The 24,408-nt window shown below is 31.2% G+C and overlaps 1 protein-coding gene across 1 annotated transcript in view; it reads left to right on the forward strand.

Moving 5' to 3' along the window:
- LOC144372100 (uncharacterized) overlaps positions 1-24,408 on the forward strand; it is a 74,756-nt gene that overhangs the window by 43,849 nt on the left and 6,499 nt on the right. The window contains 2 exon segments of the mRNA XM_078035519.1: positions 19,843-19,948; positions 20,505-20,512. Of these exon segments, the coding sequence (XP_077891645.1) occupies positions 19,843-19,948; positions 20,505-20,512 (114 nt within the window).

Genomic DNA, 24,408 nt, shown 5'->3' on the forward strand with positions numbered 1-24,408 from the left:
TCTTTTTATAGTATTGTGAACAAAGAAGACAGCCTTCCAACATCAATAAATCAGGTCTTTCAGCTAATTAAACATAGCATCCAGAAGTTTTACTTTCTAATCAGAAGTCACCCGCTTCTCATGGCTAATATATTCTCATCTCAGAGTATGTTGAGCTCTGCTCTTTGTTAGTAATAGAAAATAAAATTTTTCTCAGCACCCTCCTAGCCCACTTGGCAGAACATCCCGTTTGCAGGCAAGTCCTCCCAAGGACAGCAGACACCTCTTTTTCAAGCATGTCCACTGTTACCTTATCTAAACCTTGAAGGAGCCTCTGGTTTGCAAGCAGGCCCTCCCAAGGACAGCAGACACCTGGTTTTCAAGCATGTCTGCTGTTACCTATCTATACCTTGACAGAATATCCCGTTTGCAGGCAGACTCCATCAAGGACAGTAATAGTAACGCAGTTACATCTGATTCTCTACAAGTTTTTCTGCTTATTTTCAATTGGCTTAAGGTTTCCATGTACACATTTACTGTAACATTTAGTCCTCTCATGAAACATACTTGTTCAATATTGCTGGGATAACAGTTTAGAGGTAGAGTGCTTTTCTAGCCTGTGTGATGCCCAGAGTTCAATTCCTAGCAACAGAAAGATAATATTCCTGAGTAATATTCTACTGTAAGAATTTACATGTTTCCATTTATCTATTTACCTTGCATTGATTTTACATTTTGGTTCTTATGAATAGTCCAACAATAAATATTCCTATATGAATGACAGATTTCTAATTACTTTTGGTATATTTCAGAGGTAAATACTTGTTCATCTAGTAATTCTTATTGTACCAAAAAATCACCAAGTTAATTTTACTTTTATATCAAAGAGGAATGAGATTTTCAATTTTCTGCATAATGACCTATTTTTCTTTTCCATATTGATCCTTTTTAGGGTTTTTTTTTTTGCAAATGTTAATTATTTTTTTACATGATGTAAAATAGTTGCATTTGGATAGGCAAAAGGAACAAAAGAATGCTGCAGAAAATAAACACATAGTGATTTATTCAACAGTCTCACAAAAACAAATTAGAACTGCGTCAGAAATTTGTACATGTCAAGTGGTATGAAGTCATCTAGATCTTAGGACTTATCATTGACTTAACAGCTTGAAAAATTTGAGGGTCTCTGGGATGTATAACATCTTTAAATGGTTGAGTCTCTTATTGTGGGGTAATTATGAAGGGTGAATTTTGGCACTGGAGTGTGAAATCCTAAAAATTATATATGTATGTATATATGTATATATATAGGCTGTGGGCTCAATCAGCTTCTTAATAAGGAGTATTGACTGCCCTCTAGCCAATGTGAGAATCTGGAACAAATACTTCTTTGAAAACAAAAAAGAAAACTTCATAATTATGTCTTCACTTTCATGTTGAGGTGATTTTTTGTACAGAAGTTGTTTCAAGTCCAATTTATTATTTCTTATTTTTACTTTGGAAGCATAACTAAGACTTCACAGTTAAATCTGATTTAGAAATATGTAATTGTTTTTTTCTTAAGTTTTATAGTTTTAACTCATATTCTGGTGTAAGATACATTTCATATTAAATATTGTACATAATGTTATCTAAAATCCAATAACATAACTTGAAACATAAATATGCATTTATATCAATCTTGCTTAAGGCATAGACTACTTATTCTCCATTTAATATTTCTAACAAAATTTTCAAAATTAAATTGACTGGAAGTGTGAAGTTTACTTATAGGCTTTCAGTTTCTTTTCATTGTTGTATTGTCTGATCTTGTTCATATATGTACTACCTGAATATTCAAATAATTATGATGCTTAAGGTGATAGGAAATATCAGTGTCAATAAGATATACTATGTAACAGTAGATAATTTTTACTTAATTTTATGAGACATAAACAAGAACAAGTAGTGAGAAAAATTGAAGCACAATATTTTAAAAAAGATTTTTTTTTTTTTTGTACCTGGGGTTGAACCCAGGGGCACTGCACCACTGATCCACATTCCTATACCTTTTTATTTTTATTTAGAGACAGAATTTCTCAAAGTTGTTTAGAGCCTCACTAGGTTCCTGATACTATCTCTGAACTTACTTTTTTTCTATCTCAGCCTCTTGAGCCACTTTAATTTTAGGTTTGTGCTACCATTCTTGGTTAGTTTAAGTATTTCACAGTGACGCAATATTTTTCACCTGTATTATTAAAAATTATTCTCACTTATTAACAGAAGTGTTAGTAATCAAAAAACTTTAGGATAAATGTGGCTTCTTTAGTTGATAGCTGACACTGAATTTTTATCTCTATACCAGGATCTACTCTTGTGACAGGGGTGGCTTCACTTACATCAGGTGTGTTGTAGAATTGATTTTTATTTAAATTATTATTTGTGTTTCATTAATTTGTATTCATATATTTTAACTAAAACTAATATTTGGATTTCTCTCCATTAAATATTTAGAATAATTCTTGCAATTAAATTTAAGGTGTTATCCTATCAATGCATATATATCAAAATCATGGAATTTACTTCTAATTTATGTCATTTAAAAATTATTTTGTATTGACACAAGTTCCATGTAGCTTCATGTTCTTATATAAAAAGACCCAGATAGTAATCTCATCAGAGAGTTCTAGTGCATTCTTTGGTATCTTATTTAAAAGCGCTAGTTCTGCTACATTCTCTTTTATGGGTTTTGAAATTTTCATTTTTAGCACTTTTGGGAAACAGATGAAGTATTCTTTCTAGAATTTTTAAAGAATATTTTATCACCACTCCTGTGGAATGCATTCTAGTATTTTCATGAAAATGTATTGTTGATTATTGATTTTCTAAATTGAGACTTCAGCCATTACTCGAAATTATTCCAAGTCCTTTCTAGAAGCTTCAAAAGAACACTCTTGAGTATATTATTTCCATCAGTGATATACATAATATGAACAAAGATCCTGTTTTTCTGGTGTGTCTATTCAAAACCTCAAAGAGTAAAAGAATTTGTATGTGGTATGTGGTCTAGTGGAATTTTGGGGGATTTAGAGTCACATGCATAATTGATTCTGAATTCTACCTAGTCTGCTTAATAGCTGTGGATATTTGAACACATTTAATTTCTTCAAATCATTATATAAGCTTCATGTATAAAATAGGGTAGTATGATATAGAGTGCATGATATAAGCAATTATTTCTTCTTTTCTGTACTTATAAACTAGGTATTGTGTTTTTTATCTTGACCTGTTAAAATGCAGAATCTGTTTTCAAGTCCAAGATCTAATATTTCTTTCTTTTCTTTTCTTTCCTCCCTATCTCCTTCCTTATTTCTTTTCTTTCTTTACTGCTTTCTTTTCTCATTCCTTCCTTCCTTCCTTCTTTCCTTTCTTCCTTCCTTCCTTCCTTCCTTCCTTCCTTCCTTCTTTCCTTTTTTTTTCTTTCTTTTTCTTTTCTTTTCTTTTTTTTTTTTGGGGGTATGGAGTACTAGGGATTGACCTCAGCAGCACTTGACTACGGAGCCACATCCCCAGCCCTATTTTGTATTTTATTTTAGACAGGGTCTTACTGAGTTTCTTAGTTCCTGTCATTTCTGAGGCTCAGTTTAAACTTTTTTTTTTTTAACAATCCTCCTGCCTCAGTCTCCTAAGCCACTTGGATTCTGGTCATGCACCACTGTGCCTGATATTTTTTTTTTAATTTATTTTGGCTCATAGGAACCAGTAAAGATGAAAGTGAATAGTATGGTACCTATAATCAAAAGGCCTTTATTTCTTTTGATTTTGCTTTTCAAATCCTGTTGTGTACAAAATAACAAGCCCACATTAGAGGAGGAATTATCAAAGCAGAGAATTAAGGTGCTTCTGGTGAGGATGATAGCTTACCCTCTGAAGTTAAGCAGTCATCAGCTAACTGTTTCTACCATGAAAAAACAGATAAGGCCAGCATGAATTAATTGAAGACCAATCATCATCTAATAATCTCTAGGCTGACTCATCTATCAGTTATAATTGGAAACCAGGATTCTCTCATACTTTGAGAGAATTCTGTGGAAAACAGCAGTTGCCTTATTGGCACTGTTTTTCTTTTTCCCTAATTTAATTCCGGACCATTATTGAGGTGCTATTAGCTTATGCAGACATGTATACATCACATTGATGAAAATTCTCACAGTACCTCATAGCAAATGAGGAAATATTATCAGATCCTAGGCATTAGGTAAAAGGCTAAGTTGCAAAATAAGATGTTTTTCTTTAATATATTTAAGTTTTACAGTCAATGCTGTGAAAAGATATACCAAAATGAGACATCCAACTCTTGGAACTCTGTCTTCTCTTTTATGCTGTCTGACATCTGAAATGGGAATAAGTTTGTGTTCAGCATCAAATTGAAATAACATCATCATCTTTTGGACCCTGTCTGTTTTGTCTTCCTTCTCTTTCTGAGGGTAGTGCCACTTTTGCTGTTTGGTTTTGTGGAAAAGCATTGATTAAAAAGTGTATTCTCTCACCTCTTGCATAGAATGAAGGGATCCAGGCTTTTTGATTAGCCAAGGTCAGAGTAGCCATATTCTCAAAACTGAATGTAACCACTATGAATTAAGATGTTCTAGAGCCTTAAAATAGAGGGAGTTGTGAGAATTTAGTTCTAAATACATATATCTTCTTTATTAGTAATTATATATTTGTCGCATAATAATACTACTCTTGATATATTCAGTTTTGTGATTAAAATAAATTTCAACTATGTCTTTTTTAATTGTATATATTAAAATAGTTAAAAACTACACCTGTGCCTAACACTATTTGTATTGGACATTAGGGGGTTACTTCCCAGTTGAGAGCTCTAACTGCCTTTTTAGAAAATAGATCAGAAAAGTTAAATACAAAAAAAGTTACTGTCCATTATATGGTTTCCAATAATTAACAATAAGTATGCATATAATTCATACATTTATATTATCCTATATAAAAGGCTCAATTTAAATATACTACTGCATGGCTAGACTCCATCACTTTTGGAAAAACTTGCCTTTTAAAGAAGCTGTTATCTGTACTCAATTCTAATCACCTTAAAAGAAAAGTGAAGTAAATGTACCCAAGAACCTGCCTATCTTGACTCCTTCTGACCTCATTCATTCCTGGAGGTGGTGCCATCTCCTGTCATTTGAATAGTAGGCTCAGTGCATTCAGACTAAAAGGGCATCAGTTTATATTCAGTTGCTCTTGGGTGATAATTGTTCAGTCCAACATATGATAAGTACAAAAGGTATGACTTACATTATCTACTTGAGTTTTAATTTCTGGAGCTTGTCATTCTTTCAGATTCATTTCTAGGCTTCCTTCTCAATGCTCAGGAAAACCAGATTCTGCTTCTACCCAGATAATAAAAATAATCTATAGAGAGAATGCAAGTCACCCTGAAAGCCAGGCAATAATGACTGTGCACGGTTTTTAGACTGTATCTGTACACTGGAAAGGGAGACTCTTTTTGAAAGACATTTCAAACAACAATTACTATGGCTGGAAGTGGTTTTGGTAGATGGGAACTGCCCAGCAGACTCCATGCAAAAATGAATCATCTTATAGAGAAGTTCATTCTTAGTCTCCTCTGGCCAATTCAGTGGGAAAAAACATCAGCAGCTGAAATTCTGAACATTCTGTCCTATCCAATCATGGTATCTTCAGCCATGGATTGGAGCATATGTGGACAGCTTTGTTCTGGATGCATGGGATCTCCTCAGATTTTGTGGTACTGATTGATATGATCATCAAGAGAGAATCCCAAATCCAGATGTATTTTTTTTCTCTGCATAAAAGTGTTGCTGGTATATAGGTGACTGAGTTTCTTTTTTCTCCTGTGCTTTCTATATGTCTAAGAAGCAGAATATCAAATTCAGAACTCTGGACTTTTTCTTCCATTGAATGGAAGATGTTAAGAGATTACATCAGTCAGTGAAGAAAAAATTTCCTGCTGGGAAAAGTTGGCTGTCATGAAATTTTTAGACGGGCAAGCTGGAGACTGGAGCTCTTTGTGTGCTGAACACCCATAAATTCATAAACCAAATTATTTGTGATTTAACTTCTCTGTTCTGATCTCAGGGTTTTAAGCCCATGGATGCCCCTGCATGAACATAGATAAGTATCATTTTTTCTGTATTCTTAGTTCTATGAATGTGACAATCTGTTTTGCTATAAAGGTAACATTTAACTTTGGAAACAAACAACCATACTTCTGTCTGTTAATATCATTATTATTTTATTATTTTAGATAATTAAAGAAAGGTGTACCATACTACTCAGGCACATTGACTGTCCTATGTCAAGTTTATTTTGAGTAAGCATCTCACTAAGATGCTTAAGCTAATCTTGATTTTGAAATTTTTCTTTATTTTCCTTTTTAATACCTCGTTTTATAGTCACCACCACTAGATATAATGTATAAATTTGTTTCTTATAAAAACTTTGCATATTTTATATTAAATAATTATTTTTTCCAGTGAATGCTTTATTAAGTCATACCAAGAAATGATACAATGGCATTTTTTTATTCAGATACTCCATTTTTAATTCAACTTTCTTTGGAAACGTTGTCATTTTTTCCGCTTTATTTTAGTTTAATTTTTGTGTTTTATCATTCTGTAAATTGCCAGAGTCTTTTTCAATATTATATCTTTAGTTCCACAGGGCTAATTTTTCACCTCATTATGAGATGTATATTTATGATTTATTTATGTAATTATACAGAATAATGAGTTAAACATGTAGCTCATTTTAAATCCTACAGTCATGTGTGACACAATGTTTTATGTACTCTAATGGCTAAATAACAACCTAGGTATATAGTGGTGTATATAATCTAGAATTATGTAAGTACCCTGCATCAAGAGCAAAATAACAGAATCACCCTATGGTGCGTTTTCCAGAATGCATCCACATCATTAAATGAGGCATCATTGTACACACCATACATTTAAAAAGTATATAATACATAAACAATACTTTAAAATTTTACTAATACATATAATTTTTATTTTGAAATTTACCAGAATTCTTTTAATTTTAGTTGTATTCTCAATGCAACGTTTGAAATTACTGCTAATTTCTATGCTATATTTACTGTTAATATGTTTAAATATTACTTCTTTGTTAGTATTTTTTCTTTACTCTCTACCTATAAAAATATCCTTTCTCAAAATATTGAAACCAATATACAGCTAATGAATTCTTAGTTTTATTTTTAATTCATAATTTAATAGTGTAATTACTTTTTAACCATAACTTAGACATATTTTTCAAAATGTGTCTAATTTCCAAAAACATATACAAATTAACAAATTTTCAAAAAGTTTGCAAATTTTTTTTCTTTGGTCCTGGTAATAGAACCCAGGGACTTATGCATGTGAGGCAAGCACTTTACCACATTTCAGCTTTATAATGAATTAATTCATTCATTACACCAAAGTATTTTCTAGTGCCCTTTTTTAGTCTCTTCCCCACCACCTTTTGTGAAATAATTTGATCTTATTTAATGATGCAAGTACTTGAACTGCACCAAAACTCTACAGATCAATGAATTATTAAAAGTGAAACCTACTATGTAACTACTATTTTTATTAAGAAATAGAACATTAATGATGCTACAGAGAAGAGCTTCATGTCCTATTGCTTTCAATATACCCTCCAATCACCCTAGTGGTAACTTCAACTTTTCCATTCCAACTTGTTTTTTTAATGTATTATTCTTTAAAATAATTAATATGTACAAGAGTGGGACCATTTATTTATTTAATTATATAAAAGATGAGTAAAATATGTAATGCATTGTGTAGGAAACACAATCTTACACTAAATATGCTTAAAGTTTTGTTGGTGGAACTAATTGGAGGGTGATTCAGCAGTCAGATAAAAGAGGGGTAGCTCAAAATGTCAGGGATGGCACACTAAGAGTTCAGGTATGAGACATTACAAGAGTATAAGGATTTGGTGGGATTGTTTAAATAAAAAGAAAAAAAAATAGGTATGAGTTACAGGACACAATCTGAGGGAGCTTAAATGGAACAGGTCCAGAAGTGGAGCAACAACAGATTTAAGTTGGATGAGCAGTGCCTGGAGAGAAAGAAATTAGTAGTCTTAAAGAAAAAGAGTGTGACATCTCTGGTAGGGGCAGGAAGCCAGATGTGTTGCATACTTGTTTGATTACACTGTTACACCTTTAAGTTCTAGTTTTTAGGAATTTCTATATATGAGGCCACTGGGGTAAATATTATGCTGCCACAATATGTCTTGTTTTCTCTCACTTGGGATGAATGTTTTTCTCATCTAATACACAGTTTACAGTTTCTTCTTCCTCCTCAGATCCATTCTTTTACTCACTTACCACTTTTTTTCTACTCTCTCTAGTTTGCATTTTCTTCCATAGTGTCTAGGTTCAGATCCTTGATTCTCAACTATGCCACATTCCTTATGATTTACTCTGACATTGTTGTGGTACTGGGCATAGGCTTATGGGAATCTTGGTAACCAGGGCCTTGACTTAGGGAATCTGGAATGTAGAAGGTCATGGCAGATGCAGTCTATTTTCATGATGAAAACCGCAGTGGCAATTACCTGTTTAAACATTCAGAATATTTTGTTGCCAAGGAATAGAACTGATGACTCATTAATGTTTACCTATTTAGGCAGTACCAAATCAATTTTTCCACAAGGCTCTAAATTTTTGCATGGCAAAGAAAAGGATTTGACAATTCTAATAAATTAGCATGTTTGTAATTTCAATCTTTTTTTCCCCTTTTTTTTCATGTTTTCCTTCCTGATTGTTATGCAATAGTGAATTTGCTTTAGTGTTAACTTGTCTCAGTTGTAGTGATTTATACTCTTTTTTTGAAAATTTATGTGATGGTTGAATATTTCTTCTTTTATTAAGTGGATTTTTTTTTCTGTAACATACTCTTTTGGTATCTTTTTTTTTCACAAATATAACTCCACTTTCATTCTGTCATATCACTTTTTTGCTACATATCTACTTTGCAAGTATTTTCTCCCAATTTGTATTTTAGCTTTGATCACTGAGTGTTCTTCATTCTAAAATATTAAAAAATGCCCTTTAAGTACATAAATCCATGGAAATATACAGGGAAAGTTTTTAAAAATTAAGTAAAAGAGCTCACTGATGTAGTTTCTCTTTTACCAGTTTTCAAATAAGTATCATGCATGCTTATTGTAAGAGGATGATCAAGGACAGGCAGAAAGTATGAATAGAGTATTAGTTGGAATAATCTAATGCCCCATAAAATTGAGAGAGTTTCCAGTGTTCCAAGAAAAAACAAATAAGACGGGCACTCTGGACATGGCTCTGTCCTCTGCTCTGCATCTAGAGACAGTGTATAATGTCACATTTTTTACCCATTACACTCACTTTTGTGCATAATTAACCTGTTTTTGCTACATTCTCCTGGCTCTGTGTTCCTTCTCTTTTTTCATCTACTTTGCATAAAATATCCTCTTGTGTGATTCTTTCAATTATTCTCTGCAAGAATAAAATAACTCAATGCAGCATCTGCATTCTATATTTCTACAGTTCTCAGATTCTATGAAGTTTGAATGTCATAACTTACTGTGACAGCATCATGTGCTCACTCTCACACTATGTTATCTATATCTATCCATATGTATATCTATCTTTCTAAAATCATTTTAGCTTCTAATGGCTACTGGTATCTTTTCTGTGGTTATAAATGTTTAGATAGATAGATAGATATAGATACAGAGAGTTTGTCTCTCTTAACTCTTTTGAAGGCTGAATCACTACAAAAAATTGGGAAACATGTAACCACAGAAAAGAGACCTATAGCTATTAGAAGCTAAAATGATTCTCTTGCAGTGTTTGTGGAAAGAGTGTGGCTTTGGTAATATTTTGATATTAATCCTCTGTTGTGATAATAAAAACATCCATGTCTATAGAAGAATGAGTTTCTATTATTTTAAACTGTTATATTTGTGATTATTTCCTTTGGTAGCAATGAGAATCTAGGGATTTTTTGCAAGTTTAATTGATGATGTGACAAAAAAAATTATGCTAAAGTGGTAAGTATCAAATATAAATAGTTGTTTTTCAGGTTGTGCATATATTTGCAAATTATAATTGAAAGCTGACAATCATATTTTCAGAAACAGAAACAGCACCTTGGTAAAGCAAATTCTTCAAATTTTTCAGTATTTAAACTTTTTTCTTTAATTTCTTAACTTCTGCTTACTGTAGATGTGACTTTACGAAGTATTCTATGTTTTATATAACTTCTCACTACTTATTCTTTATAAAGTATTTTGTTATAAAAAACTTTTGAATATATTTTATATTTTGCAGTGTTCACGTGTAGGGCTGATTCTGACAAACTTTCTGAAAATATTTGTTTTTATTTTTAAAGATTGGAGGAATTCTTTATTGCTTCTGTCATCTACTTAAGTGAGAACAGAAAAGTTACTGTTTCATGTTTCTTTCACTTCTTTCTCTGAGTGGATGTATTTGTGTCTCTTTAGTGGTCTTGTTTTTTGTTTGTTTGTTTGTTTCTGAATTGTAGGTTTGTGAGATACTCACCAATGTTTTTAATATGGTGAAAGTAAGATCTTTTTATCTCTTGCTTTATTAATTTTGTTCTTTCCTCAAATGAGTAATGACAGAACTTAAAAAGTAGATATTTTCAAGGTCCTCATAATTGAAGTGTGTAAAAATAAGATACTTTAGAGAAAATGAAAAAGTCAACAAAGCATATGCACTTGGGCTTCTGATTAATGTGTATTATGTGGTGAATTTCTGGCAGAATGTTATCTAAAGTGTGTTTTTATTGTGTAAATACAATTTTGAGAGTGAAGATTTAAATTCACAATGGTCACATAGAACTGTTTTTCATCTCTAATGTATTTTAGAGTTTTCACCAGGGGTATTAAAGGATTTCTATACTTCTTATTATGTAGTGTTAGTGACTTTGGAATTCTCAAATTCACTTTCCTAAAATCTTTAGAAAGCTGAGAGCAAAGTATCTTGTAGAACATACAACAATCAGTACAAAGAATAATATATTTTGTTAGTTTAACCGTACAGCCTAAGTTTTAAAAAGATTAGAAATCTTTATTTTGGTACCATTGATTGAACCTAGGTACACTTAAGCACTGAGCTGCATCCCGAGCTCCTACACCTTTTTAATACTTTTATTAGAGATAGCGTTTTGCTGAATGACTTAGAGCCTTGCTAAGTAACAGAGGCAATATTTGTCCTTGTGATCTTCCTGCCTCATCCTTTCAAGTCACTGGAATTATAGGTGTGTACCACCATGGATAGCATACATTATTAGTCTTATGATTGATACTTGTTTCTCTTTGTTTTATAATATCTATGATTTTTTTGTACAAAAATTATATGGTGTATTTTGGGATATATAATGTGTACATTAATATTTATAGTAATTGCACAAAGGGTTCAAGAAAATAAACAGTCTGTGGTAAGGTTTTTAGTTTGTATTTAGTAAACAGATATAATATTGACTCTAATTAAGTTGAAATGATAAGATGGAAATTATGATTTTCATAATAGCAACCAGAAAAATAAAATATAGTGTCATTGAAATACTAGGAAAGAATAAGCTGAATGGAATAATTATTTATTTAAAATTATTGATGGGCCCACTAGTCCTAATAGTTCAATATAAGAGATAACTCAAATGTTCTTGAATGTTTAAATGAACAATTTGAAGTGCATCCATAAATGACACCTTGCTATGTTACCAAGCCTGTCATTGAACTTGCAATCCAGCAGTACCAGACACCTTTATTGTACAATTATTGGCATGCAACACAACCCATGGCTTAAGAAATTTTCTTTAATAATTGTCCCCTATTAAATTCTTTGATAAAATTATGTGTTTCAAAATCAAGACACTTATAACTGTGTCCTGTGCCTGGTATATTTCCAGTAATTTTTTAACTGAGTTGAATGGGGAAAAATGACTATCAAAGATCAGTGTATGCAAAGAACATCAATAATACAATACAGGTTCTGTGGTTTAAATAACTACCTCATAATGGTCCATGTATTAGAAGTCCTTTCCTAAGGTTGTTTTATTTAGTCAAAACATAAGAAAGTAATGCCTATTGGGAATTGTTTAGTTCTTGGTAGAGTATGTATTTGGAACAAATTGTTGACACCTGGTGCAATTCTATGCCATGTGTTCCTGCCATAATGTGCTTACTCACTTCAAATATAAAGCTGTAATACCAGTACCATATCAACAAGAATCTCCAGAATTTTTAATTAAAATAAGATTTTTTTTCTATTTGCTACTTGATTATCACAAGTGCTTTTCGTAGCTTAAAACAAAACAAAACAAAAAACTGAAAAATTGTGTAGCTAAATTCATGAACATATATCTTATGTGTTTTTGCAACTCATTTTTTAAAAGATGTTAATTTAAAGTAATGTTTTTTAGTTTTACTATACATGGTAATTTTTTTTCCAATCTTTCAAGAACACTGATGGGTGGGTTTTTCTCCAGACATATGAAATCCAGGGTTATGGATTACATTATTTTAATGCATTTTTTTTTTTTAAATTAAAGAGCCCTTCAAGTGCCTGTACACTTAAGACAGAATTGGAAACCATTGGTTTCCAGTTGAAAATGCTTTAAGTCTCTGTGTTTTCCTTGTGAGCTGTGTAGATTTGTCCACTTCACCCTTTCCTGTGGGGGTTTATAGTAAACAGATTTGCGATGTTGAAAAAAATAAAAGGATGATTTTCTTAAATTTTCAGGTATTTACAAAAACTGTTTGGTGAGGAAGTATTTTTTTCAGTAGATCTATCTTGTTCCCTTGCTTTCATATCAAGAAACTATTTCATAAAAAGAATGTCTAGGTTAGACTAGACTCAAAATTACAAAAGACTACAAATACAAAAAAAAATAAATAAACTACGTTGAAGATATACTGTATGCACAGTTTTTACTATTAACTCATGGTGAGAAATAAAAATGAATCATTTAGCTTAATTTTCAAAACATAGTCCAAATTGATTTACCCAAGTTATACTCTATTAAAAAAATACTTGAGTGTTCTTGAAAGTATTTGAATAGTAAAAAGTAGTTAAAGATATGAAGCTAAAAAATGTGCTTCTATAGCAGAGGTGTAATTTTTTAGTTCATAGAATCCTCGAAAAGTTTTATGTATTTTTTTGGTTTTTTTGGTGCTGGGAATTTATCCCAGGGTCTTTTGCATTCAAGGCAAGTATTATCAATTGAACTATATTAAGAGCCATAGAAATGTAGCATGATTCTATAATCTACAAAAATCATTGAGTTTTTGAGACAGACAGTTGTGATTCTGAGTTCAAAACCTGAATAGCCTCTTATTACCTGTGGTATTGTAAAATTGTATTAATTAACACAATAGACATACAAAGATTCTCTAAAAGAAAAGAAAAAAGATTATATAATGCAAAAATATCTCCAGTTCCATATACTTCCCTGTATCTCAGCAAATTGGCAATTCTCTGTTATAGCTCTCCTTATCAAGAGGTAGTATATCTTTGCCAATATGTGAATAAAAAGTATGGCTATTATATTACATCCAGTAGAATAGGGTAAATATGGAAACCTACTGGTATTGTGATTAGACCTAAAGTATGTTGAATTCTTCCAGTTTTTATCTTTGTAAACTTCATCATCTTAAGAAGAAGAAGCTCATATTAGGATTATAAAGGAGAAGAGACCATGTGGATGAGAATAAAAAGACCAAAATGGACAGTCATCTCTCTTCCAGGAACAGGGTAACCATGTCAAATTGTGGAGCATACATATATAAAATTTCTGCTGAAATCAGAATAGCTCAGATAATCAATATAATTTTGGCTTACTCAAAAACTCTTCATTTGAATTATGAATTAGTAAGTTTTCTGGTAGTTTGTAATACTTCATAGCTTAATACATTTAATAGAAACAGGAAGCCAGAATTCAAAACATAAAATTTCAAATTAAATGCATAGATTTAGGCATGAAAGAAGCACTGAATTTATTTTTCTTGATTTAATGTTAAAAGATCTGTAAAATAATTTTGAGTAATGCCAAAATGCATATAGACATTAAAATGTTAATTAGTACTTTAACTCACAGCATACTCTACAACAAAAGACAAGCCAGACAACCATATCTGGATCACTAGGATGAAGGCCCAATGGAAAAATTAAAAAATATATAATTTTTTTGTTCACAACTAAAAAGTATATACAGACATGAAGATATATGAGGACACTTCCCTCTGGATTTTCATCATCAGTTGTTTGCTCTTTAATATATGAAAAGCTACTATAACAGTTATCAGTTTGAAAGAATGGCCAGCTTTAGGCAACTCTCATAGCCTCCTGGGTCTAAAAATATTTTTTCTTTCTCATTTGGTTTAAAGGAGAAATAGTGTTAAGGAAAACATGTTTTCTCAACTCTGATAAGAAAGCAGAATTTCAGTCATTCAATTTTTTGCAGAGTAGGAAACCACATCGCTTAATATATACTTTTGATGTCGCAGCCACTTGCCATATGTAGCTAATGAGTTCTTGGAATATGGCTGGTCTACCTTGAAAAGTATTAGAAGTAGAAAAAAGTGTGAGATTTGAAAGTTTAATGAAAAACACATGTAGTTAGCTAACAATTTTCATTGTTTCTCTATTAGAATAATAAAATTATGAATAATATTGGGTTAAAATATAAATAATTTTCCTAGAAATTATAATCATAATTTTATGTAATAAAATATTTAAATTATTTTATATTTTAAATTATTGTATAGTACAAATTATTTGTTGTAACATAAATTATAAAAATTTATCGACATTTATTTATTATTATAATTATTTATTTTACTTATGGCATCTAAATCTCAGTTATACATATTTATCATTTTATTTTTTAAACTATGCACGATGCTATAGAAGATTATCTACTTTTTCTAAACTCTAGCTGCATCAAAATTCCTGAACAAGAGCTGAGTGCATTTTGCATACCTGAAATGCTAGTGATTCAGAAAAATAAAGAAAGTTAATCACAAGCTTAGGGTCAGCCTCAAAGACTTAGTGAGATTTTGGCAAAAAAAAAAAAAATGAAAACAACTGGAGATGATCCTCAGTGATGCATCACTGGGTCTATCCCTGGAACCAACCAACCAAACAACCAACCAAACAAACCTCATTTAGCCAGAGTATGAAGGTTTTGAAACCCAAATATGTAAAGTAATTCTCACTATATTATTTGCATTTCTCAATCTGTTATTGGCATTATTGTCCCTGATAATTGATATGACATTATATTCAACATTAAATATTTATGTCCCATTCTATGGCCAGGTCTTCTAGTACTTAAATGGCTCTGTCTGAGAGGGAATATAATTAATAGTTCATTATTTTGGGGTCCTAAAGCCTTAGTTGAAATTGTTTCACCTGGCACTCAGAGGCAGAGGAGTCTGATGTTGATATTTTCTTTATTCAGGTAAAAATTATTTAATCAGAAGTGATTGGGGTAATAATTATTGAATCAAAGCAACAACCAAAGAATAGAGGGTAGGCTTCAAAATATGGGAGAAAATTCATCTCTGTCTCAGGCAGATCTCTTGATCCATCTCCAGGTTTTGTGATGCCTGGGTATCTCTTTCACAAGCCTTTTCCCTCTTACTCTCAGGGTATTTTTTTAAAAAATATTCATGTATTTTTAGTTTTAGGTGGATACATTAGTTTGTTTTTATGTGAGGCCGAGGATTGAACCCATTGCCACATGCATCCTAGGCAAGCAGTCTACCAGAGCCATAACCACAGGCCCTCGAGAATTTTTAAAAATGATAAGTCTGCAGGGCTCGACATTATGAAGCAGAAGAAGGGGGTTGAGTAAAAGTAGTCCAAACTAATTGTGAGAACCTAGGCTTTCCTGACATCACCTTTTTAATCTTTTAACTCTACTCTAAATTTGATAAAGCTCAATATACTGCCACCTCTGGCCTAAGAATGGGGTTGACTGTGAGGATTCTACTTTTTTGTCCTGTTCCAGATTGGTGACCTCTTCCTGGCCTGAAAGTAACTGTGTTTTCTTGCCTACACCGCTTCAGAGTGGATTTTATAGACAGGATCAGGACATGAGAATTTTGACTCATGTAAATAATTCATATTTGGAGGAGCTGTGGTCCAAGAAATTTTCAGTTTCTCTTTCCTTACCAGGTGGCACCCACTTTTTAAAGTGCATTTTCCAAATGTGTGGTAAGCATGATTTTCCTAAATGTCATCTTTTCTCAGCTAATTCACTATATTATGAAGTATGGTTCTATTCTCTTTCAAATAGCACATAGTTTTATTTCATCTTTTTCTTGGTTTTGGATGGAATTTTTAAAAGTGAATGAGTGTGTATGTGCATGTGTATGGTTGTACTTTTATATGAGAGGAACATGGAGTTATGAAACACTTTAAAAAATATTTGTACCTAATGTTGTGTGTGAAGATGCATGTTCAGAGTCTCAGAATTTCAGTAGGCTGAAGCAAGAGGATCAATATATTGAGAATTAAAAATAAAAAGAGGAGGTGGATGTTGCTCAGTGTGTAGACACTGCTGAATTTAATCTTTAGTATTAAAATTAAAAACATCTTTGAACCTTTTGTTTATTTGTCCTTCATAAGCATAGATAGCAAGTTTGGGGTCCCCTTAAGAAACTTTAGAGTATGATGTCTCTTAAGTGTCTGCCATGTCTTTGAGTGGCCATGGTGTAAAAATTACATGAAGCTAACCCAAGGTGTTCACAGCTCCCTTGTTGAATTACCTAGAGAATACCAACCTGGGTATAATCCTCTTTTCCTACAGAGTACCTTGTGGTCAGAGAATGGGGCACCTTTTTTGACTAGATGAATACTCTAGATACTCTAAAGATTACAGAGATATCTTTTGTAGGATTTATGTAAATATCAAATATTGGAATATTAATATTATTTTCCTCAAATGTTAGGTTCAGCTCCACAGAAATACATTGCTGCTCAGATCCATTGATTTTGTAACTGAAAAGAAAGGCAAATATGATTTTTGACTTCCATTTTCTTACTCACCTAGGGAAGATTTTTTTATAATGTGCCAGAATTTGAAAGGAGAATAAACTGTAGCAACGATGTAGAAAAAAAAAAATCCTACTGTGTTTGTGCAGATGTCTTCACGGAAAAACTCACTATATGCTAATTGGAAGACATAATGTAGTGCCTCATGTTTGGGGTGGTAATTATATGGATTGACCATCTCTCACTTATTCTAATATTTTTATTACATATAAAATGTAATTTGTCACTAATATTTGAAATGTTTAAAAAAAAGTTTCCAAAGAGAAAAGATAGAGTTAAATTTCAAATCAAATTGTATTCAAACTAAGGTAATTTTTTGAGCCTGTAAAAGAACATCATTGAAGGTTAAGTAAGATTTTAGTTGTATCTATGGCTATAATTTTCCTTGATGTGGGGCTATTTCTAGAATGTCAGGTTAGAAAAATTCAGAGATAGGCAATGCATGCATCCAAAATCTTAGGCTGTCAAGTTTTTTTTTTTTTTTTTTTTAAGAAATAGAAAATAAGTAAGGTGAAATTAAAATGGACCAAAGAAGGTTAGAAAATTCATAAAATTCTGGGCACGTTAGGCCATGCCAGTAATCACAAAACCTGGAGGTTGAAAAAGAAAGATCAAACCTGAAGTTCAGTGTAGCAACTTAGTGAGACACTGTCTCAAAAAAAAAAAAAAGAAAAAAGAAAAGAAAAGGCCTAGAATATATCTTAGTTGTAGAATGCCCCCTTACCAAAAAATAAATCAAAATTCCAGATGAAGATTCCTTTATCCTAAGCCAACAAATACTTAGGAGTTTTAAGAAAATTTTGTGTATGTTGTTTTGGGTTGACATGAGATGGCTTAATATTCTAAGGGTTTCACATAAAGGAGAGAGAGACTTAAGATTCACTTTTTTTTTAAACAAATATTTTGTTCTTACCCCTGAATATAAAGGTGTTCAATTAATTTTTTTTATGGACAACAATGTGAATATTCTGATTGAGTTTCTAAACCATCATATTTAAAATAGTGAGGATCTTCTAAATCATATTGGGAAGGGAGCTCTTCTTTAGTAGAACAGAAAAATTGGAGGTAATATCTTCAACCAGTTATTTCCTAAAATGGCGTATAAGGTGTCCCATTTTTCTCTGTCATTTTTTATATTTTATGCAAGGTTTCAATTGTCAAGTTCCCTATTTATATAATTTATAAGAAGCGGGTATACATAAGTGTGTTCTTTCTTATCAGAATAAGTAACTTGTTTGTGTAGATGTAGAGACCCCTAATTTATAGGAAATGAATCATAAATATAAATATTATTCTATTCTAGGACTTGAAACTGGCACTTCATTTAGGAAAATTTTATAGGCATAACACCAGACTTGTGGGATATGTACTAGATGTTATCATAATTGAATTATGAGACTACTAATTGTTGAAATTTTGGTTGTTGTTCACACATTTAGTATCAATAGTGGTTGCAGAGTCAGGAGTCGTGGCTCAAACCTGTAATCACAGTGATGTAAAAAAATGAGATAGGAAGAAAGTAAATTTGAGTCCAATCTCAGTAATATAGAGACCCTAAGCAACTTTGTAAGCCCATTTATCACAATTAAAAAAATAAAATAAAAACTTCTTGAAATGCATTTCAGGGGTAGAGAGCTCCTGGGTTAAATCTCTAATTAAAAAAAAAATGCTGTTTCAGAAGAAAGACATCACATAGAATGTAAAACTAACTTCATGTATGTATTGGTTCACTAGTGATAAGTGAGACCCTGGAAAAAGATGTATTTCTATGTAGTCAGGAAGGCATTTAGGGTGCCAGAACCTTTCAGAATTTTTGTTCTTAATTTCTTAGTATTCTCTCACTTTCTACTTTGAAATGAGCCAGGTGAGGATACAGTTTCACAGAGTGGTTATACAAATCTGGGAATGTGAAACCTGATGTATCAGTTTCCTTATGAACTGAGAGATTAACAGTCTATTCACTTAATTTTTTTTTATTTTTATTTTTTGTTATATAACTTTGTTTCATGTAGTTCAAGTTGACCCAAGTACCCAAGTGTTTTGTAATAGTTTGATAGTTAAAAATTTTATCGTTTTAGAAGTGTGATATTGTGGTCTGCAGAAGTAAAAATATTTTTTTTAAGATAGTATAGATTTATGGTATGTTTAAATAATGAGAAGATAGACAACTTTGGAGATAACCATTCAAATACATATGTGGTCTGTTGAAAGTTTTGGTGTGTCTTTAGTGATCTCTTATGTCTTCAACACGCTAAGGTGACCACTGTTGTATAAGTATAGTTATTACTTATATTTTTCCTATGTATTTCTCAAGTATCATTGCTTTGTTTGTTGTGCTTTTTTTGAATATTCAATAACTAATTGCAACTATTATTTATCTTTTGGAATTATGTTGGATCTTTTCCACTTTTTTGCTTCAGTGTTTTGCTTCTCATGTGTTGCTCCCTGGATTTCATTATACCAAATTTATCCAACAATTTTACTGCTTATAACAAATTATTGGCACTGGGGTTATAGCTCAGTTGGTAGAGTGCTTCCCTTTCATGCACAAGGCCCTGGGTTCAATCCCCAGCACCATAAAAATATATAAGTATCTTATTGAACGGTGACATCACTACCATATGTGAAAACCATCTCTTTTAACTCATTAAAATTTTTGTGAAGTTAAATACTGTGTCATAAATCATATTGTTTATGTGATGTGTATTTATTCATTTTTGCTTCAGGAACCATTGACATTAAGGGATGTGGTCATTGATTTTTCAGAAGAGGAATGGAAATGCCTGGACCCTTCTCAGCAGACTTTATATGGAGATGTGATGTTAGAGATCTGTAGACACCTATGCTTTATTGGTGAGCCTAAATTTTATTCAGAACTTCTAATTTAAAACCAATATTTAATTTTTTAACTGTATAGTGTATCTTATGCCAGCTTCTATTTTGTATGAAAAAGTTTTAGTTTCTTGTTTTTTAGGACAAAGATTGGGCATTTGTTTTTTATAGAAAAGAAAGTGTTTAATATTTTTCTTTATCTTTAACTTATCATTTCTAATTAGTGCTCACAATGTAGAGAATAAAAATGGTTTCAAATTATTTTAGTGTTTTTGTCTGAAAAAATATTTGGAAAATAATTGTGTAGAATATTAAGGGTGTTTTATCTTTATTTTTTTCTATGGAAGAAAATATTAAAAAGCCTTCTGTAGTTATCAAGAAAATAACAAAATGTGACATACTCCATTTTCCATCAAAAACATCTTGCTCTCTGTAAGTTATCCTTGGTCACCTTTTTTTCCCCCCAAAAAATAATCTTGGAATTTGAAGAGAAAATTGACAGCAGACATATATCAAAGTGGGAAAAAATCAATGAAGCAAAGAATACAGATAAGAGGTTCAAATGTCAAAGAGGAATTCACATTTAAAAATGTTAATTGATAAGCTAAAATCTGACACAAAAAATTAATTTTTTCAAGCCTAGGTTTATTTCTGTTACAATAATTAAAGAGCATTGCATGCTCTATGTTTATCATGCATATGAATGATTTAAGCTCTTTTTGTTCTCCAGTGATCTCCCTACATTCAAATACACAAAGCATTGTTAAAAAAAAAAAAAAGACAGAGTCAAGAGGCAGGAAAGGTGGGATAATGGCAAGGAGGCCAAGCTGCCTCATTTCAATAGGTTAATTTAGTTCATTGTCATCACTACTACATATTGTTCATTTTATTACTAGGGAGGTTACCAACTTAGCAACATTATGTACCTTATTCCTCAGTTATATACTAAGTTGTAATGTGCAATGTTAGGAGTTTTGTGTAGCTCTCAAGAAAGTCCGTTGTATAAACTTACTGTTATGTAGACAGTTTTAGGCTCAGTGAAACATTGTGCTTATCTATAAAGAGAGTTATTTTATTCCCAGGAGCTGTGTGCCAGAGATCATATTTGAGGCTGATAACACTCTAGTGAAGAGCATTTTCAAGTAGGGAATTGACATAGCACCTTGACATTGCACATGTATTTTTTTTATTATTTTTCTGCCATGTAATAAATAGCAGTATTTCATAATACCTGCTCCTAATGGTTATGTAAGTATAGCTGATCAATGTGGTTTAAAGAAGAATTTTCAGGGCTGGGGCTGTAGTTTAGTGGCAGAGGGCTTTCCTCACATTGTGCAGTACTGTGTTTGATCGTTAGCACTACATAAAAATAAACAGATATAATAAATGCATTCTGTCCACCTATCACTACAAAAAAAAGTAAAAAGATTTATTTTTATTGTAATACAATTATCCAGAATTTTGTGGGTTACATTTTTCTAATTCTTTTTTTTTTTTTTTTTTTTTTTTAGTTTCACTCTATAGAGAGCTTCAGTGTTGTTCATTAGGTTTTCTCACATTCGTGATATTGTTTTTGTTTTTAAAGAGAGAGTGAGAGAGAGGAGAGAGAGAGAGAGAGAGAGAGAGAGAGAATTTTTAATATTTATTTTTTAGTTCTCGGCGGACACAACATCTTTGTTGGTATGTGGTGCTGAGGATCGAACCCGGGCCGCACACATGCCAGGCGAGCGCGCTACCGCTTGAGCCACATCCCCAGCTCCGTGATATTGTTTTGATTTCTATACCTATATGTTATAATTGAACAGAAATTATCATGATTTGTCACTTTAGGAAAACATTAGTTGAAGTTAAACTGCACGTGAACCATGTTCCAATTTTCAATCAATTTTGCTATGATTTTTTTACATGTATAAATATTAACCCTTTTTATATATGATTTTATATAGTACATTGATTGTTTCTACTCAGTTTTTGTGCTTAATCATATAATGTATTTAAGTTTATATATTTATACACACACACACACACACACACACACACACATACACACACACACACACATACAGTGGATTGAACTCACTTTTAGTTTACAATAGACTCTGGCTAAGTGGCTGAAGCTGAAATTCTATTTTCATGCCTCAGCCTTTCTTCCAAGTTGCTAGAATTAATGGCATATTCATTATCTCTCTATATATGAATCTGTTCTTTTGTCTAGGAGTAAGACTTTAGTATTTTAAAGGTACCATAAAGATGATTCCAATTCTGTTTATCTTTTATGTATTTGTCAAATTTTTAATTTTGATAAAAATTGTATACTGTATAACTTTCCAGAACTTATTGTTTTATATATTTTGAATTTACTGCTCAGTAGTATTCATATAAATTGTTTTGTAAGATTTTTTTTTCTAGAATGTGTGTATCACATATAAAGTAAATTTATTTTTTCCTTCAAGCAATTGATTGTTTGTCTCACCTTTTCATCCTTGATGCCATTCTTTTTGGTGTCTATATTTGGCTACAGTAGATATCTCTCATACATAGAGTTACCTGGTATTTTTTTTATTGATATTACTATTTCACTTAATATACTATCTTAAAAATTGATCATTTAAATATTATACAATTTCTTATCTTTGTAAAATTTTAAAAGTTTTCATATTTCATTTCAAATCGCCTACATGTAGTCATGTGAAATGTAATTTGATTGGTTTGCCACATTGGTCTCTATTGAATGTTTTTTTAATGAGAATAGGTCTGTAAATATATTTTGATTTGACCATCAAGTTGAGGGCTAATTGATATGCTTTTAGTTTTATTACTCATGTCTTCCTCATTTAACCTCAAGTTAATATGCTCTATTGAATATTGTAACTTTTATTGTATTTATATAAGGAAGCATTTTTTTTATTTTAATATGTATAGTTATGTATGTACCCAGGATATTCCATAGAATTGTTCAAATAACTTATTTTGTACATGCAAAAATAATATTGATTTTTTAATTGGTATTACATGGACTTCATAGATTACTTTGGGTGCTTTAGGCTTTTTTTCTGTAACAGAGGTGTTTACCCTCTGAGCCACATCTACACCCCTTTTTTGGGAAGGTTACTGAGGATTGACCTTAGGGGCACTTGCCCACTGAGCTACATCCCAAGCCCCATTTTGTATTTTATTTAGAAACATGGTCTCCTTCAGTTGCTTACCACCTTGTTTTGATGAGGCTGGATTTGAGCTCACAATCCTGCTGACTCCCAAGCTTCTTGAATTAAAAGTGGGTGTTATCATGCTTGGCTGGCAGATGTTTTATATATCGTTTTGTTACAATGTCTAGGTAAGTTGCTTAGGGCCTTGCTTAATTGCTGAATTTGGCTTTAAACTCATATTCATAAATTTTAAATATCACTTTTGCTTTTGATTTCTGTCTTATTATGTTAGAATGCAACTTCAATATTGTAATATCTGTTAACATTTGTTTTGTGCGTTTAACCTTATTTCTTTGGAATAATATTCCAGAGACTACAGAGAATATTGCCTCTGTAAACCAAAATGGTTTTTAATGTTATTTGAAGGTTTTTTTTTTTTAATTCCTTGGGTAATAATGCAATTCTATTTTTTATTCTTTGCATTAATTGGGGATTGATGTCTTCTATTATTATGTTTTTGCTTTCTATGGTGTTGAATTTTGTCTTTTCTTTCTGTAGTTGAAAAACTTTATTGGAGTTACAAATATAATTCCATATGATTGTATTCTAAGCATTTGGCATATTTATTGTTATATAATATTCTACTTTGTCTCTTATTTATATAAATATTATCAACAATTTTGAATGTAATATTTGTTTTATCCTTTTGTTTTTAATCTTTCTGTGACTTTATATCTAAAGAGAATTTTTGTAGATTTAAATCTGACATACTTAAAATATTTTTAAGTTTAATCTTGTTGGTCATATTGTGTTTTGATTAGTTTTTTTTCAAAATTGTTTATTGATATTGAAATTAGTGATGAGGAAAAACTTCTATAGTTATCAAATTTTGTTGATTTCTTATATTTTTTTCTACTATTAAAATATGCTTTAATGCATAGCTCATACATTTTTATGGTGATAATTTACTTTTTTCTATTTTTTTTTATCCTTGATGTTTATTTTGTCATTACTTTGTAATTATTTAAGTGCTTAAAAACTGTAGAATGAATTGGAAATTACATTCTTATATTCTTAAATGAATATACAACCAGTGTAACTCCACATAATAGATTGTTATAATTTTTGAATGTATGATATATGAAGATACATTCTACTGTCATGTATAACTAAAGGAAAATTAATAAAAAAATAAAGTACTTATTTTGCACTACATTTTATTCAGAATTTATTGATTTTCTAAAACAATCAATTTCTTTACATGTGTTGCCATGATTTGTTTGATGCCACACCTGCTTTTCTAATTTATACTAA

This window comes from Ictidomys tridecemlineatus, chromosome Y, assembly GCF_052094955.1.
Source record: "Ictidomys tridecemlineatus isolate mIctTri1 chromosome Y, mIctTri1.hap1, whole genome shotgun sequence".
NCBI classification, from domain to species: domain Eukaryota; kingdom Metazoa; phylum Chordata; class Mammalia; order Rodentia; family Sciuridae; genus Ictidomys; species Ictidomys tridecemlineatus.